General features: G+C 44.2%; 1 protein-coding gene and 1 long non-coding RNA gene across 4 annotated transcripts; one reads left to right on the top strand and one right to left on the bottom strand.

Moving 5' to 3' along the window:
• Nucleotides 1-774: 774 nt before the first annotated feature.
• CDV3 (CDV3 homolog) lies at nucleotides 775-17062 on the top strand. Of its 3 annotated transcripts, none has more exons than XM_065665558.1 (5): nucleotides 775-1174; nucleotides 3066-3145; nucleotides 4816-4967; nucleotides 5965-6127; nucleotides 14379-17062. In XM_065665558.1, the coding sequence occupies exons 1-5, from the start codon at nucleotides 956-958 to the stop codon at nucleotides 14401-14403; spliced, it is 639 nt and encodes a 212-aa protein (XP_065521630.1). In that variant the 5' UTR covers nucleotides 775-955; the 3' UTR covers nucleotides 14404-17062. The 3 variants fall into 3 exon arrangements, with proteins under 3 accessions (XP_065521630.1, XP_065521631.1, XP_065521629.1); XM_065665559.1 differs by lacking the exon at nucleotides 14379-17062 and adding an exon at nucleotides 7633-10510 and having other exon boundaries at nucleotides 776-1174; XM_065665557.1 differs by lacking the exon at nucleotides 14379-17062 and adding an exon at nucleotides 7205-10510 and having other exon boundaries at nucleotides 776-1174.
• LOC136007607 (uncharacterized) lies at nucleotides 14827-18246 on the bottom strand. The gene is made up of 2 exons (XR_010609769.1): nucleotides 17993-18246; nucleotides 14827-17411 (listed from the first exon to the last, which is right to left on the bottom strand). It is a non-coding gene; the product is annotated as an uncharacterized LOC136007607 (long non-coding RNA).
• Between the last annotated feature and the right edge of the window lie 277 nt (nucleotides 18247-18523).

Below are 18523 nucleotides of genomic sequence, written 5' to 3'. Positions count from 1 at the left end.
GACCATCTGCAGACACCCACTGTTAGCTTTGTTTTGCCGCAGATATTCCCGAGGATTCACTGAGTCAGGGACGTTCGCACCGACACATCCGGACATCCCGGACAGGGCGGTGTGTCAAGTCTTACTCACTTCACCGCACCAAGACGGACCCACTCCGCATTTACAGGACGAAGGTGCAATTACTCCCTTGCACCCTTTACAACGGTGCACGGCCCTTTCTGCGCTGGGCACCTCAGTGCACGCTAGGAGCGAACGCCGATTCGCCTCAAGGGTGGAGAGCGGGGCACAAAACCCAGCCGGCAGGACCGGCGGAGCGCAGGGGCCGCTGCAGCAGCCCACTCTAGCACCTCAGCCATGGGGCTCCCGAAGGTGACTGGTGATCCGATCCGATCCGATCCGATCCGATCCGGTCCCGTCCGGTCCGGTCCGGTCCGGTCCGGTCTCGTCCCGTCCCGTCCCACCAGACCCGCACCCCCAAGCCCGACGCCCAGCTGTAGCCATGACTGCCTCAGGCTAACGGCCGCCGGGCGCAGGCGCCGCCCCGCCCCTCCCTCCCGGCTTCGCGCAGCCAATCCCCACCCGCGCCGCCGCCTGCCGGCCCGTCACGCAATCCTCACGTCGTGACGTCTCCGCTTGCCCCCCGGAGACTTCTGACTGGCCGGCGGGCGCGTCCTCTTCCCGGCAACCTCATTGGCCGGAGCGCTGCAGCGCATGCGCGAGAGAGGAGCCCCAGCCCGGAGGCCCCGCCCCGTTGCCCTCAGAGCACCGCCCCCGCCGCCACCCCCTCCTTCGGGCCGTGTCAGGCGGCGGCCAGCAGCGTGGAGCGCGGCGGCTCGTCCCGCCGGGCCTGCCAGCCGCAGCCGTCTGCTGCGCCGGGCTCGCCTGTTGGCCCGGGCCGCCGCTGCGCTCTCCTTCCGCCACAGTCTCTGTAGCCGCGCCGCTGGGAGCCGCCGCCATGGCGGAGACGGAGGAGAGGAGCCTCGACGACTTCTTCGCCAAGCGGGACAAGAAGAAGCGGAAGGAGAAGAGCAGCCGAGGGGCCTCCGCCGCCTCCAACGCCGCCTCCAACGCCGCCTCTAGCGCTTCGGGGGCGGCCGGAGGAACCCGCCCGGCTGACGGCAGCAGCTCCGGGGCCGCTGCCTCCAACGCCGGCTCCGCCAAGACGGCGACCAAGGTGCGGGCGGGCGCGGGGCCGCGCCGTCGGGGCGGCGGTGGGGGAAGGGTCACGGCTTCCTCCCGCCGGCAGGGGGCGCCGCAGTGCCCGGCCCGCGGCAGCGGCGCGGCGCAGCCCGGCCCGACCATGCGGGCGCCCGGGGCCGATGGGGCCTGCCGGAGCTCCCGGCCTCGTATCCGCTGCCGGGGCGGGCGGGAGAGGGTGGGGTGGCCGCTTCGCCGTCTCCGGCTTCGATCCTACCCAGCCCGCCCAGGTTTCTGGGCTTCGACGCATGGTAACGGCCGGAGCTGGAGGTTTGGATCAGGTGACGGCTGTAGGCCACCTGGGTGTGTGGCCTATGGACCTCGGTGACACGGTCCCCCGGCTCTGCAGGAAAAGTACGCCGAGCTCATTGCCTTCCCCATTGCTGGCAAGGGTTGTACTGCCAGTGGTTAGTCCTTTTTGTACTGGTTTACAGTCAAACAACGGGAATGCGAGAGAAACTTAAGTGCTCATGGTTGAATTGGTGCCTTACAACTGGCCGTGCTGTGTATTTTAAGAAATCTAAGGAACACTCTGCTACTTCCCAGTGTTCTTTAACTTGCGGAGCTTGACACCAGCAGTAGCTCCCTAAGTAGACCAAGGTCAGTGGTACTCTTTAGCTGCTCATTTGCTTGTAGAATGTACATGTTTTTGATTGAATCTTGTACTTGAAATAGAGATAAAGATCATTAAATGTGAAAGGGACATTAGTTTGGAAACAGTGATGTTTCCATGGAGATGGGGATATAAGAAATCCAAGAGATTTTAGAGCTGTAGACTCATTCTCTTCCAAAAGACTGGATCTTCAGCAGATGGTGCAATACATCAGGTCATTTTCTGCTTCTGCTGGTACTTTAAGCAGGTCAAAGTTTTCCTGCTAGAGGTTGATAACGAAAAGATCCTAGGACAGGGCTCTTAAAAGAAGCTGTATTCCCAGCTGAAAGGGGCCATGCCATTGGTGGACCTTGCTTGCCAAGTCTTTATATTTGAAGTAATAAAACTGCATTTCATGTAGAGTGTAGGAATTACGTTTAAGTTAAGTTAAAAGTTAAAGCCTAGTAACTTTAATTAGGCTGAGTGTGTGTGTGTGTCTTAAAGATGTGGCTAGGAACATGGGAGGCCTGCTTTTCTGGTCTGTTTCTGGCCTACCTTATCCCCAGAATCTCATGATTACACAGTAGGACAAAATTGGACCCACTTAGGTGGGTCCTGATTTCTCCAAACACGTAATCAAAATCCTGTTTTAAAACCTTAAACTGCGGCTCTCCAGAGGCTTGTATTCCACTGGTTTTGTGTGTTCAGATTGCTGTGGGATTTGAAGCTGACCTTTTTACTATTCTAAAAACACTGTTAAAAAGCCAAGAAAAGCTGTAAATGTGGTTGTGAATGTGAAAAAGTCAAATGTACCAATATTAATCTTTGTCATAAATCCACTGTAAGCTGTTCCAAATGTCCTTTAATGTTTGGCTCATGAAATAAGTGATGGAAAAGTTAAATCTAAAGCCTTGTGTGCATTCAGGCTGTCACAGAAGCTTACCTTTATGTAAAGGGAGAGGTCTTGCCCTTATATTTTCCTGGTCCTGTGCTGCCCTTTGACTTCCAACTGGATTTTACTGACATGATGTGGTTTTCTTTCACTTGAACAACTGTTTTAGCTGTGGCAGTGAGTTAGAGTCAGCTCACAAGTGCATCACATATGGTAAGTTAGGGGAGGAGGGAGTGGAATTCTTTCCCAGTTGGCAGTGGTGCACACAGATCGGTTTCCTGTGGAACTGCACCTTCACCCTTAGCTTTCTTTTTATTATCTTGGTTACAATCTTTTACTCTCAGTGTAAAGAAGTTAACAGCTTGTATTTCTGTCTTCTTACAGGAAGAGGATGATTGGAAGGAGTTTGAGCAAAAGGAAGAAATTGATTATAGTGGTCTTAGAGTTCAGTCCATGCAAATAAGGTACTACTTCTTTTGTTAATTCTTCTCTCCAGTATAATCATTACCTCTGCCTAAAAACTATGTTCTTCAGAGCTGCCTCCAGGGAGTCCACTTAAACAGAGGTTTGATATGTTTCTGCTAGTGCAGAAGTTTGCTGAGGTTTGACTGTTCTCTGACAATGTTCTCTTTATTTTCTGTATCTCTGTGGATTCCCCAGGTTTGTCTGGTTTGGTTGGGGTTCAGATTTTTATTACAAATGCTTAACATTGCCCTCTGTAAAGATAGTGAAATAGGAATTTTTCTGAGGGAGGAGTGCATAATTTCCACTGAATCATTGGACTGCTGTAAGGGTAGCTGACTCAGTCCATTCAGCATCTCAGTTTGGGGAGTGAATTCCTGAGCCATTGCATTTTTGTGTCAGAAAACCCCATCCTATGCCATGCCATTGAAGTGGCTAATCACATGTCTGAACAGACAAGTGACAACTGGGCTGCTGCTTCACTGCCTCTTGGTACTATTTGCATTCTGGATGCTTTTGGTGCTGTGGCACATTCTCAGGCACATGGAAGCTTCTGACAGAGGATTTTGTAGCTACTCAGTAGGTTCAAGGGAAGAGTGGAGAAGTAAATGGAAGAGCAGCCCACTGGAGGTTATAAATTATCCAGCTCTGGAGATCTCTTTGCTGAAAATAAGCCACGGAGTCTGTGGTGGGTGTGGAATGTGTGCGCTTGCTCTGCTCTAGCTAGCCTGTAGGCATCTGCTTTTGACTGGAGTTTAAAATAGGATAGTGATGTGTTTAGGCTCTTGGTCCAGCTTACTGTGGTTGTTACTGTGTTTGGACAATAAAAGGCCATTTGATTTTCAGAAATTACAGGTATTTTTAACTGTTCTCTGATTACTTGTACAGAAAACTTATCCAATCATGATGAGTGTATTATAACTTCTGTATTCCCACTTCGGTGCTGCGATGCACATGAGTGGCTTTGTTTTTTCTATAGCCTCCCCCTGTACCTTTATCCTATTACACTGCACAGCTTTCTGAAGCAGCTTCGTTTAGCAGCTTATTTGGAGTCTTTTGACTATTTCTGTGCAAAAAGGAATAGTCTAAATAAAATAGAGTCAGGCTTTTTCGGAGTATTTCTCTTTAAAAACTGGAGTAATTCTGTCTGTGGCTTTTTTGATTCCCTCTTTTAAAAACCCAACCAAACAGCACTGACTTGGTTTGTAGATTGTCTTGGTATGGGCAATAGGAATGTTTCTCGGTTGTGGTTATAGGGAAGGGGAGCTCAGGACTTGCTTTCTGTCACTATATTTTTCCACAGTTTCTTCCTCTTGAGTAAAGCATTTTATAAAAGCAGGACTTGTAGCCCTTTCCTTCCTTAGCTTCTCATTTCCAAATGCACGATGGTCTTGTTAAGTAACTTGAAGCACAAAATAAGAAATCAGTTTATTTGGGTCGCTTAGTACAGTTTGAATTCTTCTTTAAGAACTGTTTTCCTTCTCACTTGCCAAGTTATGTAGCAGTGTACCAAAAGTTGTTCAGGTGGAAGTACCAATGCAGCGGTTACAGGACTAATGAAGACTGGTTAAATCCAGTATCTTCAGTGCAGTAGCTGTGAAGTCTTGTCTGTGGTGATTGTGTAGCCTCTGGCGAGTCTTTGACCTCTGTGTGTAACATTGCTCTTTTCTAGTGAAAAAGAAGATGAAAAAGATGATGATGAAAGTGAAAAAAGAGAAGACCACGGTGACCACTGGGAGGAGACTGGTGGTGGGGGTGTAGACAGGTCATCTGGTCCTTGGAACAAGTCAGCTCCTGCGCCGGCACCTGTCGTCGAACCAGTTGGTAAATTTAACTCAAGTTGTTGCTTTCTCCAATCAGAAGCATATCAGGTGGAATGAAGCTCCTCAGAGAGTAGGGCTCATGGAACAGTTCCTATTCAGGCATGTTCTAATATAGCAGTGGCTTGGTTGACATACTAGGAAGTGAAGTTTTCTTGTATAGGGATCTGAGGAACTGAATTGATAGCACTGTCAGGTACTTTAAGAAAACATGAGTGGAATTGTTTTTGGCTTTGGCTAAAGGCGATCCCTCTGATTTGCTATCTACAAAATACCTGTTAGAAGCATTTCTGTTGATCCAGAAATACTGCTTTGACAATCAAGTGGATGTTCAGGCACTATCTGCTGTGTAGATGGCAGTTCTTGGGAAGGGTTCTGTAGCTGGTAGGATGCTTTTCAAATCTGCTCTAGGGCACAGAGAGCATGACATTGTAAAATTGATTCTTTAACTGGGATAGGACTTCAGTGGAGATAAATTACTTAGATGTGATCTGAGTTCAGACTATTCTTTTCCATGGAGAAACTCATTGCAAAGTGGGCTGCTGTGTTTTCTCTTGTTTGTGCAAGTAAGGAGATAAAATTAATTAGTTACTTCATTGAAGATAGTTAACGTTAAATATGAACTATTTGGGAATCCTCTTCTGCATCTAGAGAGGTGCCTGAAGTAAGATTCAGCAAATACATAACTATGTGTTTACATCTCTAGTTTTAAATATAAGCTGCTAATAAATAGCAGATAAGAAATGTGAAGTTCTCATCATTGGTTTTGGTTCCTTGAATTTTGTGAAGCAATACACTGAAGCCACATTTTAATTTGACTAAGTATAGTTTAAATCAGGTGACACCTGATGTCTGAAATACTTGCTTCCAGAGCTTTTAAAAGTGCAAAAACGTACCTGTAAGATTCTTTTCTCTTTACCATTTGTGTTTTGGTTTTTTGAGTGGTGTTTTCCAGATATGAACACAAACTTCTCTTGTCTGAATCTTGTTCTTATACCCAGTTACAGAAGCCCCCGAACCAGTTCAGACTGGTGGTGTGTACAGGCCTCCTGGTGCCCGGGAGGGTGGCAGGTCACGGAGAGCACAGCAAGGACCACCAGAAATTTATAGTGATGTGCAGTTCCCATCACTGCAGTCCATCGCCAAGCTCATATACGGTCGAAAGTAAGTATGTCCCTATGAGATGCATTTTAACTGCCTTCTCTAAGTTCTTGCTTCGGGTTAGAGCTTAAGCCTGAATCTTTCAAGAGAGGAAAGAAATAACTTAAGAAATTATTTATGGGAAACAGGATTTTCCAACTCCAGGAAGGGCTTTCCATGAAATAATTTTCATAGGACACAGCTCTGTGAAATAGCCAAACAAGACTGCCCGTTACCTTATCTTTGACTTGTTGAAGGGTTTTCCTAAAGCAGAATATTGCTGTAGCGGTGATAGCATCTAGTTCCCTGAGATACTAGCCACGGTGAGGCTCTGTGTTACTGCTGTCAGTAGACATGAGTAGGATGTCTCGAGCATGCTGCTTGCTCATTAGAGATGTGAACATGAATAAGATTCTTTCTTAAATGGAGGAGTTGGGATTTAATACCAATATAAATCAATAAACCTGCTATTGGAGCTGTGGTTTACAATGATGAGCTCCCACAGTTTGCTGAAGGGTTTGTTGGTTTTTTTTTTGTGGTGCTGAAGACTTGGAGTCTCACCCTGCTTTAGAGTCTTCATCTTTTGACAGCCTTATTCCCTACAGAAGATATAGCTAGACCAGTACATAATTCACGTGGGTTCTTTGTTTCTTCTGGGGTTTTTGGGTTTGTTTTCTTCTTTTTTTCCCTTTTTTTTCTTTGTGTGGCTTTGTCTTCTTGGCAAATAAGCTGTGCCGTCATTGCTCCTTTAGGGTCTGAAGGGTGCAAATTGAGCTAAGGGGAAATACTGAGTGAGTCATTCTAGAGATAGACTGCTGCCTTCTAAAACCTATTTTTCATAAACGCACTGAAAGTTACTTTTGAGAATGTTAATACTGAAACTTGGAATGTTATCTGAATTGTAGTGGGTGATGAGCTTATTCTGGAGATAAGGTTTTACAAGATTGTGCTTGGGAATTCTTGGCTGTTGTGTTAAAACTTTAGACCTTAAGTGTTCTGTGTTCATAACGGTTTTGTTGGGCTGGGGTGGAAGTAGACTAGAAATTCACAATTCACAAGCTAGTGATAAGATATTTACTGATTACATTTATTTTCCCTTAGGGATAAAGAAATGGAGAAGAGCTTTGAAGTAGTAAAACACAAAACTAGAGGTAGGGATGAGGTCTCAAAAAACCAGGCACTTAAACTTCAGCTAGACAACCAGTATGCTGTGCTTGGGGATCAGTAGAGCTGCATACATATTACAATTAAGGAATGCTTTTTTGGTAACCCTTCTACGAAGGTAACTAAACTACAGCTAACAGCTATGATGAACATGCCACCTTATTTCTGCTGGATCTACTGCAGCAAGTGCAGACTACTTTTGACGTAAGTGCTTGGTTCTCCTCCGCTATGGAAGCGTTATATGTTACAACTTCTCCATTGGAAATGGGGCAGATTAAATGGGTGAACAAGAGTCATCAGTGTTCTTTAATTGCTCAGAAAGATACCTTCAGCCAGTGGTCATTTCAAAACCTTTTTATGTTCAGATACTGAGCCTTCGTAAAGGTTGACTACCTCAGACTTGCTGCACTCATTGTGGACACCATGTGGATCACAACTTCTGGAAGAGAAGGTTACAGCTGTTTTAGTGGCCATCTGAAACTTGAAACCAGCTCTACTGGATTCCTGTCAGAAATCCTGCAGAAGTCAGCCATTTGGTTCCAATTTGCTATAACAAAGATTTAAGTGACCTTAAATGACAAATGTATTCTGTTCCCCTTCTGAGGAATCCTGTCATGTGTAGCCGTAGCCTACTAGAGACTTCTGGAGCGTACCAATACCACTCATGCTACCCAAGTATAACAGAGCTGTAGTTTGTTTACCTTTTTAGATAGCTGTACTGAAGTAACTGCAAAACAAATTAAAAATCACTATCAGATTGGAGGAACAATGGGTTTGAATGGTCTGTTTGCATTAGCCATTTTCACAGTTGTCTGTTGAAGCATCTTATTTTTCCTGTTCTCCACAAACAAATGCCTGCCTTGGTTCCGATATCAAATTGCAGTATATTTAAGTAATGATGAGATGTTGTAGTGAAATAGGGTTTATTTTGGCTTTTGTCATGAGGTTTCTTTCCTACCCTACAGCATTAAGAGGTGGGTTTTTTTTTACACAGAGGTATCCAGACTCTAAGTAAAGAATTTGGCTTTTAAAAATGAGATGTGGCAGTAGTGGTACTAGATAAAAACTTCTCTATTAAAAAGTTGTTTGTTGAAGGGTAATGGTTACTTGATAACCAGAATAATATAGTATGCAGAGGGATAACTAGAGCTGGTAAGCCTTATTTGTTTGGCTACTTCTGTGAAGCATGCAGGCTTTTTGAGGCAGAAATCCTCTATGTAAAACTCAAATGCTGTTTATTCAAAGTTGGGAAGTTTAGTACTAATGGAAGGCAGTGACTTCTTCAAGTTGTTTTCATCTCTGATTTAATTGAGTGGAAGTAGGCAAAATGGCACTGATACACTAAGAATATAGGACACTGCCCCCAACGCTCATTTGATGAACCAAACCTGTCAAGTACCAAAAGTGTCCTGCTGTAACTGCTTTTCTCTTCTCTGAATTCTTATACCAGAAGCAAAATGAAGTAAAATAGTGGCGTGCTCCAGTGCTGAGGTTTCTCAGAGTAAATGCCAAAAACTAGACCCAACATCTATAGGAGCTGCCAGTGGCAAGAAAAACCAGGGAACAAAACAAAACTTGTTGGCTCGTGTGGTAGTTGTGTGTATGTGCAGAAGATGAGGTTAGCGCAGGAATCGCCTCATTGGGTTCCCTTTGACTAACTGCTGACTTGCTTTAAATCTGCTTCCCTGAGGCCAATGGGAATTTTGCTGTTGACTTCAGTGGGGCTGGGGCTTCACCTGAGTCTTTTGTGCACAGACTAAAACTGGCCTTGCCCTTGCAGAGTTACCTGTCTCTAAAACTTCTGCTAGAAGCTGCTATTAAAGAGGGCTCAAGAGACTATCCTTAAAGTTGGAGAGTTCATTTGGAAACAAAAACTCACAGAAAGACTCATACCAATACCTTGGACTCTGAGCCATGTATCTTCCTTGAAAATGTTGTTGCCAGCAAAACTGTTGATTTGTCACTAAAGATTTCTGTGGAATTCATAGTAAATGGACACGTTGCTTGATGTGGTAGAAACATGAAAGCTTAAAACACTTTTCTTGATGCTCTAAAGGGATTGTGATCACCAATGAACTGAGTTTTAGTCTGCCATATGAAGGGTAGATGGGACTGTCCATTTTACCATCTTTGAGGTTTTGGGCATGAATTCTGGCAGTTCAAGAAAACCCTGTAACAGTTTCAAATCAAATAAAATGGAAATAATGGAGTCTGGAGTCTAATGAATCTTTACCTTTAGTTCTAGTTTATGACAGCTGAGGAGAAAAGAGCATTTTGATCTCTTAAGGGACAGGCCATGGAGTGGGTAGTCAGCCTTATGGTCAGGTGGGCTGTGTGTAAGGGCTTATAGCAGTGCATTCTAATATGACTTCTATTTGTACAGAGAAGTTTAGTTGCTTCCTGTCAGTGTCTTCTTATTCCCACCCTATATGACTGGATTGAGATTGTGAATTGAGTGTGAATGAAGCTTTGATTTGCTTTTCACTTGAGAGTAGCTCTGCTAAATCAAATAATGAAATAAACCCATAAAACCTCTTGGATGGGTGCTGCCACCAGAGTCCATCAGCTACTGATAACTAGAGCTGTTACTCTGGGGGTCTTTTCTTAAGGATTTCATTCCAGGTTCTTTCTGGAGGCATCAAGGAAAACAAAGAAAACACAGCAATTTCCATAGCACAGAATGTTAAACTATTGAAAACTGTTTCTCATGTTAAATATCGCTGCCACGAACTAGCAAAAAATCAGTTGTCAGTATCTTCCTGTAACAGTGAATTGTTGTGCATGCCTGAAATCTTGGAAGTCATCCCTCTGTGGAAGCTCAGTATGCTTTTGAGACTCTGAAGTCCAACTTTACCCGGTTTGTTGTTGCATCCATTCGAGGCACGCTGAGACTGTCCGTGTCACTCCTTCAGAATGCTCATTCCATAAATGAAGGATTGTAGAAATGAGATTCTTGGGACCAGTCAGTAAAATGCTGTTGTGTGCTGCTTCCGAACCTGTAACATGCTTTTGTGGTGGCTTGGTTGTTAGTTTCCAACTTCAAGGTTCCATTTTACTTAGTCTGTGACATGAAATGAAAATACAGCCATGAAGTTACCGACCTGCTGGTAGAACATTTAAACGTCCAGTACGTAAAGGGAAAGGAACAGTTGGGATTTGTGACTCTTGGTGATGCAGTCTGTATTTAAGGAATGTTAAAATGCCAAAAACTAGATAATTTTTAATAAAGTTGGACTTCCCAAATGCCTGCTGTAGGAATCCGGCATCTGTATTTCCTTGAAGTGATGATAAATATAGAAGAAGGATTAGTTTTGATCCCCGCTGCCCCTGGTTTAGCTGTGCCATGTTTAATCTTACTCACAAATGAAGAGGAATTGACAACAAAAAGCAAACATCTGCTCCTTCAGTTTTGTCTTTGTAATTACCAGTCATGTCCAAAGTAACTCTCTTGCAAAGCTTGGGAATAGCTGAATTGTTAATGGTACAGACTCTGTTACGGACCTGACACCAGTGTTTTGGTGTCTGCATGTGCTGGCTGTTGGAAACTCTTTCACCACAACACGCTGTTTAGGTCAGGTAAACACCATATAAATGTGATAGGGCTGCACATCTTGGAGTTTGCTTATCTGAGCTTTTGCAATACTTGTTGGGGTTGTTTTTTTGTCTAAGTTCAGCCTGGTTGAGTAGTTTTAAACTTGCTTGGGGTTTTCTGTCAAATGCTGTAACTAACTTGAGCACATGGTTGTTTTTTAGATTAATACAGCTTCATGTGCTTAAAGGGTGCTTAGTTACAAGGTATTAATACATTATTCTGTCCAATACTGACATGGTCAGAGAAATTAATACCTCCTCTTTTACATGACCAATTTGTATCAGAGGCCCAAGAAACTTCAGCATATCAAAACCACCTCAAGTACTTCACAATCTTTATGAACAGCCACAATCTAGGTTTCAGCACCTGGCTGTAACTGAGTTCCCAAATTGTCCCCTCTCTGCTTTCAGCTTTTAATTTCACAAATTGATTTTGAAGGCAAATTGGGGCTTTTGGGGGAATGTAACAAAAATAATAACATGCCTTTACATTTCAGAGAGATGAATTAGGTATGTAACAAAGGGGGACAAAATCTGATGGGTATTTATTTCCTAAGGAGTTCTGAAGAAAAAGTTAAAAGGGTGGCTCGTCTGTGTCCAGGTTCATACAAGAACCTGCTTTAGCTGATGGAAGAAGAAATGGCAGCAGAAAACAAATGAGGAGTCTAATACTGATTTGGATAAGTTGTAAGTTAAGTTGGGGCTGTTCAGCCTGGAGAAGTAGAAGGCTGCGTGGAGACCTCAGAGCAGCCTTCCAGTACCTGAAGGGGGCCTATAGGGATGCTGGGGAGGGACTCTTCATCAGGGACTGTTGTGACAGGACAAGGGGTAACTGGTTAAAACTGAAACAGGGGAAGTTTAGATTGGATACAAGGAGGAAATTCTTTCCTGTTAGGGTGGTGAGGCACTGGAATGGGTTGCCCAGGGAGGTTGTGAGTTCTCCATCCCTGGCAGTGTTCAAGGCCAGGTTGGATGAAGCCTTGTGTGGGATGGTTTAGTGTGAGGTGTCCCTGCCCATGGCAGGGGGGTTGGAACTGGATGATCTTGAGGTCCTTTCCAGCCCTAACTATTCTATGATTCTGTAACTATCACGTACCTAAAGTTCAGCTTTTAAAGCACCACGTGTAGTTCTACCGTTTTCTGTTTGAAGTGAAACTGAACAGCAAGGAAGAGATTTTTACTCTTTTTAAATAAGGGAGATTGGAAATTATGCAAAATGAACAGGAGGCAAGAGGGATTGGGAAGGGGATTTTCCTAAAGGATAGTGTTAGATGCATAGCCTGAGGCAGGGAGTGGAGTGGAAGTGGTTGGATAGAAGTGCTAGTTTCACAAGTGACAGATACATCTGACCTGAAATGAAGCAACGTGGAGTTCAGTACTTCAGGAAGCCATCCCATTTGCTTTTTTCCCTTTAAAGAGAAGAATTGGGAATAGCTGTCCAGAGAGAAGGTAGAGTTTTGCATTGGTCCAGAGCTGTCTAACCGGTTGCCTGTGGAGAGAACAGAGAAAGGACAAATTCCAAGACAGCTCAGCAATCTTCTTGGGAAAAAACTTGTTTCATTTTTAAGAAACCTTTCTTGCTTCTGCGTGATATAAAGCTGAGATGCTGGTTCAAATTGCTGTGAAGACATTTCCTTTTATTGTGAAGCATCTTCTAATGGTACGTATACCAGGGGCTTATATTTAGTTACTTAGAATGTATGCTGATGAAGTTCAGGGGCTGCTAAGCCAGAATATAACTATTGGAAATGTTAATTGACAGTGTTAATGAATCACCAGAACAAGGAGTTCAGCTGGAATACCAGAATGGAAAAGATTTGTCTAAAATGACTGCATGCACTGAGAAGCAGCCCACTTTGTAGCAAGAGCATGCACCGAGGAGAGTGGGATTTGACCTTGGTTTTCCACTGAGCTGCTTTGTTAACTTCAAGCAGTTTAGGTTCCCTTTGCCTCAGTTTCCCCAGCTGTACCAAAAAACCCCAGCCACCTCCCTCACAGGGGTGTTGTGAGGCCAAAGCTGCTCCTTGTCAAGGGCTGGGACTGCCAGAAGGTGCTGCAGAGGACTAAAAACTTCCATTGAGGCTCTTTATATTAGCTTTCATTACAGTATTTTAATACTACTTTGGGAAAGTCTTATTTCTACACAATGTAAAATGCATTCTATTTAAGCATTATGTAAGTACACTTAGTATGTGTGGGTAAGGAAAAGGTTCAGGCTGAGCACTCCATCTAACTGGTATTTCATCTTTAATTCTCTGTGCAACACAAATGGTATATTAATATAAGGCTTTTTGGGTTTTATGTGGAATACATGAAATCAATTTTGCTCTATCTTGTAAACCCAATGTCTGAAAATCCTACTCACAGTGGATAGCCATCTCTTATAATGTGGCTGGTTTAAAGCTGATTCCAATTATGTGAACTAGAAATGTTCACTGTTGGAAGTATGTATTTGTGTCAAGGTACTAAGTGGTGTTTTCTGATAGGAAAGTAGTTTTCTTCTTTCACTGTAAACACATGTTTGTCCTACTCTTTATCCTTTCCCATGTTGAAGTAACATACAGGTACAATGGAAATAGGGGAGAGAGTAATCTTAACTTTGAAACTTTAAAGTCTGGTATTGAGGCAGGCTGTGGAGGAAAAAGATGAGGAAATAAAACAAAAGGGGACAGTTGCCCATGGGGAGGCCTCTGTGAAAGGGATAAAGAAATGCTCAGAAGGCAGAGCTGAGAGGGGCAGGCAGGAGAGGAAGGTGTATAAATACAGAGGTGGTGATCACCCTATCCACTTGCCTCCTGTTTATCAGTTAACTGCAGCTGAAGGAGCATGAAGAAATGATTGTTAGGAATACTAGAGACCCTTGTCTGCTGTAATGGTGAGATCAAGGTTCATTGCTCAGCTTTTACAGTGGGCCTCCGCTGGAGAAGCAGAGAACATGATGGTGGCATATATGCAGACAGACTGCAGCTCTGGTGGGGACTGGCCAGAGGTGAGGCCTGGCAGCTATTTTCTCTTCCTGATGTTTTTCTCACTGCAGCATCTCTAAGACAGTTGTTCCTGTGCATCAGCCATGACAATGCTCTGTCAGAAATGATTACTGCTAAATTTCAGCAGACTACTGCAGCTGCTTCAGAGGAAACATCATTGAAGTAGCTAAATAACAAGCATTAAATAACACAGGGAGCTTTTTGGAATACTTGATGATGAGTGACATTGAGGTCAAGAGAGTTGTAGGTGGCTTAAAATGACTCGAGATAAATGTCCTGCTATATGGTGGGGAAGAGAATTACTTTAAAGATGTAGGTCATCTATCCCTTTTCCCTTTTTAAACAGATGACTTTGGTCTTGATGTCTTTCAGCTACAAAGAGCTGCTTCTGCCATTCTCTTACCACTTTCCTCCCTGTACTTTCCTAATCTATCACTTTTAAAGATGCTGATGAAACAGCAAATACTCATTGAGGCTCTTTAAGAGAAATACATGCTGTAATGTTTTTCCCTATTATTCTGTCTTTAATACAGCCTAACACCTTACTCGCTTTCTTGACTGCAACTACACATTGAGCAGATGTCTTCATCAAGCTGTCCATGGTGATGCCTAGATCGTCCCTTTGAAAGATCACAACTAACTCAGAATCCACCAGAGTATGCATGAGCGGTTTAAAGCCTTTCCAGTGTTCACTGCCTTGGGTTTCTTTTCTCTCACCACTGAGTTGCCAAGTTTACAGAGGGATTTAGCATCCCTGTCACTCACCCCCTTCCCCAGTGCTGACAAACTTAACTTTTTATGGGCATTGATTCTTGCCATCCAGTGTACTTCAGTCTTCAGTTTCATGTGTATAACCCACTCTCCCTACCAGTTGTAAGTGCATGGCACGCTCTTACCAGCTTTTACTTGATCTGGCCTTTTCTGTTCTATTTCTTGTCTCATGTATTGAGTTTTCATCCTAGGTCAGTTACAGCATTGAAGTAACCAAGTTAAAACTGCTTTATTTCAAGTAATTTGTCTCCAGAAAACTTAAAATGTCATCACAAGCTTCCTTTTCTTCCATTAAAACAAATTGCTTACCCTGTGCCTCTGAGTATGTACAACCACAACAAAATAATTCAAACTGTAAAAACAGGCTGATAAGAGAACAAATATATCGAGAAACAGTTAAAACAGTCTGAGTTTGATCTCCCAGAGCTTAGCTGCATTGGTTTCAGTGGAGTTTTTTGTGTCACATGAGCCTAGTTTCATTAAAACTTGAGATCTTCTCACTTGAAGTCTAAATACAGCAGCTGGAAAGGAACACAACAAACAAGCCCCATAGCAAACTTGCTTTAACTTTCTGGGTTATTCTGCTCCACGTTTGTGGCAGAGATGAAGCAGATGTATTACTTCGTCTCTGACCAGCAACCAGCTGGGCTCAGCCATGCTTAGCTGAACATACCTGTTGTAGTATTTAACTGGACTTTGAAATTAGATTACAGGAGTTGAGATGGAGATGAGTGCAACAGTGGGTGACAGGCTTAGTCGTTGTGGTTTGTTTCATCTCTTCACATTCTCATCTTGTACTTTAAAGATGGTATGGCTGTAAAGAAGGTTAAGTAAGTTGTTAAGTGCTGACTGCATTTACCACCAGTGCTATATTTATAAATACAAAGGGGATGTCACGAGGGAAGACTCAAGCCTGTTGGAATGCATAGCCTGCCACTTGAAAGCTGCATTGTCTCAATACCAGAATACTGCATCATATACAACAGCTGCTGTCCAGTTCTAATAAAGATGGGTAGTATGAAGAACATAGCTTGGATTTTTCATCCAAATACTGTCCGGTGTTCTGTTCCACCACTACCAGTATTCTGTTAAAACCAATTGTGGCTGCTGGTGTTTATAAAAGCTGGCAACTTGGAGCTGAGGTGTCAGTTAATTCTGAGGGGATGAGGGGGAACAGAGCAGATGAGGAGTAACTGAGAGCTGTTAGTGTAGTACTTCATCTGTGTGGGACAGGGTATGAAAGACTCTTCTCTGCTGCTACACTCATCAAAGCCATGTCTTGCCACTGTAAATCCTCACTGTGTTATCTACTAACCACCCCGTGACCTTCCGGACTGACTAGTTGGTTCTCTGACTGTGCACTGTCTTTAATCTGGGAATTAGGTAGAAGGCAAACAGGCTTTGGGAACTGGTGTGACAGTGTGTTCTAGACAATTGGCTCTGCTGATGTTTTTGGTTGGTTTGGGTTTTTTCTACAACTCAAAAGCCCAGCAAAAATCTCCTGATTTGACCTTTTTTCACCCCAGGGCATTCCCTCGTTTCATTCATCTACATTATTGCCATGCCAAAGATTTCTAGTCAGGTGCCTGAATTATTCACCACTGTAGAAATTCACCATTTAGAAAGCGCTGTAAGTAAAAACTGAGTCTTGATCATGTATCAAAACATGGCTCAATCTGTTGCACAACTGCTTAGCAAGTAAATGTGGTCTTCATGGGCAATTTAAACCTAGACTCTGGAAGGCTACACAGGAGCCTAATTCCCATGGAAGGCAGGAAGCACTGGTCACAGTACAACTATGAGAAGGAGTAGGGTTGCACGACTGGTAACATGCTAGCTCAAACAAAACTGGCTTACCTGGACAGCAGGGTCTGGCCTAAAGCCTTTATTTTTTTAATGAAGAGATGACTGAAAGATAGTCCCTGTAACTAAAAAACAGGAAACTGACTGCTTTCAGGAGTGTACCAGAATGTCTCACCACCAGACTGAACCTGAAGAAAGGAAGATAAAGCCATTTGAGTGCTTACTGTAGTGCGAAAGAACAAATGATACCATCTGGTTGGGAAAAGGGGCGGCTGGGAGCCCCCTGAGCACAGCAGAAACTGCTTGAGCCAAAGTTGAGTACAATATTATCTGAGAATCCCTGTGTGGCCCCCACAGTTAACACAGGAACCTAATGGTGCCTGTATGTTTATATATATAGTTTAGAGTTATAATTTAAGCTCCAAACCTGAACTCCATTGTTTTGGCAGTAGATTTTTTTTACCCTGGTTTACCTCGCATGGCTTCTGCAGATGACAGCTTCAAACTGTGCAGCGCATACACCCCTTGTTGCCCTTTTTGTGCCACGTTAGAGGAACGGTACCAAACTCTGTAAAGCACTTTTGTGATGTTTCCTGTGAAGAAAGCTGAAGAAAATAAATTGATCTTAACTGCACTAACTGAATTCATACCTCCAGTTTGTCTGGCTCGTGTTCACCCCTCTCTTCAGTGACAGAGCAGTCAGTGTGGGGACAGCAGCATGCTGGTTCCAGGCTTGGTGCAAAAGAGGGACTGGTACATGTGCACAGGCTGAGGAGATGCCTGGAGAACAGGTAATGCTCAGATCCCACGTTACTGGTCCCACTGGAGCTTGTGATGTGTCTGATTTCAGCTGCTCCCCTTCTGCTTTGCCCCCAGGATTCACTGTGGCTGTGTGACTGCTTTAAAGCTTAGCTAAGTGGGTCAGGGAGTGGTTCCTTAGCTGTAGAGCGAGAATAGCAGCATGACCCTTCCACAGCAGCTTCCTCCAAGGACTGGGAAGAAGAAAATACAGCAAAATCACAGGACCCTCATGTCTCACCTGTCAGGATCCACGCCTATTTACAATACCTGCCAACCAAAGCAGCATTTTGGGGACAGAACAGAGAATTGCCAGGGAAATACGAAGTTAACTCAAAATGTGATTTAAGGCATTAAAAGCAGCATTATTTTCAGTATGTGGATTTGGAAGTGTTTGTTGGGCACCCACAAAGAGCAAAAAGCATTCAAGCTGTTAATGTCAAGAAAAACAAAGCTGGTGGCAAGACTAGTCCCTGCAGCTCAGCAATCTTGCCACAGCCCAAGTGCCCACTGATGGGAGCACAGGAAAGAATCAGGTCCCTCATGGCCACGGGCATCTTTCAGTTCTTCCTGACTATTCCTTCAGGTCATCCTGATAGCAAGTTGTGGAGCTCACTGACAAAACATCCCCTGCACTGCAGCAGGAAGCAGACAGCAGAGTCTTGCACACCAGGGCAGGCTGCCTTCCTGTCCCCTCCCGCCTGGAGACCTTAGCCCTTCCTCCACTAGTTCTCCCCAGCCTGGGGCAGGGCTCTCCAGGCTGCATAGCACTTACTAGAGGCTTGTGGCTTCTCCTCGCTTCTAGTTGCAACCAGTACTGATGCAAAGACTTTCTGTACAACAGTACTCAGCAACTAGAAAATACAAGTAGGATAAATCTCCCCTTCAAAACAATGGAGAGGTAAATTAACTAGACTTTAAAAATGTTACATGTTCCCCCAGACAACCACACTGGGTCCTGTGCAACCGGACATTCTGCTTTTCTGTTCAGACAGGCCACAGCAATTCCAGCTGCTTAAACAGAGCTCTTTCCTAAGCACACTTTTACCCAAGCACAGCACAACTCACATACAGTAAGTTCAGGAAATAGAGACCCAGACCCCATAGTTACTAAAAGGTCAGTTTGTCAGATGTGGTTGTCTGAGTAAGGCCATTTCCAGCTGCTGGAAACCAGCACCTTTGTTCTGGCTCTGGTTCCTGTCGCAGACCCAAACTGGGAGCGTGGTCAGGCAGAATTCACCTTTCATGTTAAAGAGTTGGTTCTGTGTTTGCTGAACAGATGCATCAGCACTCAGAACAGCAGCAC

Source organism: Lathamus discolor, chromosome 2, assembly GCF_037157495.1.
Source record: "Lathamus discolor isolate bLatDis1 chromosome 2, bLatDis1.hap1, whole genome shotgun sequence".
Taxonomy (NCBI): domain Eukaryota; kingdom Metazoa; phylum Chordata; class Aves; order Psittaciformes; family Psittacidae; genus Lathamus; species Lathamus discolor.
The sequence above is the reverse complement of the archived record's forward strand: the minus strand, read 5'-3'. Positions and strand labels throughout refer to the sequence as shown.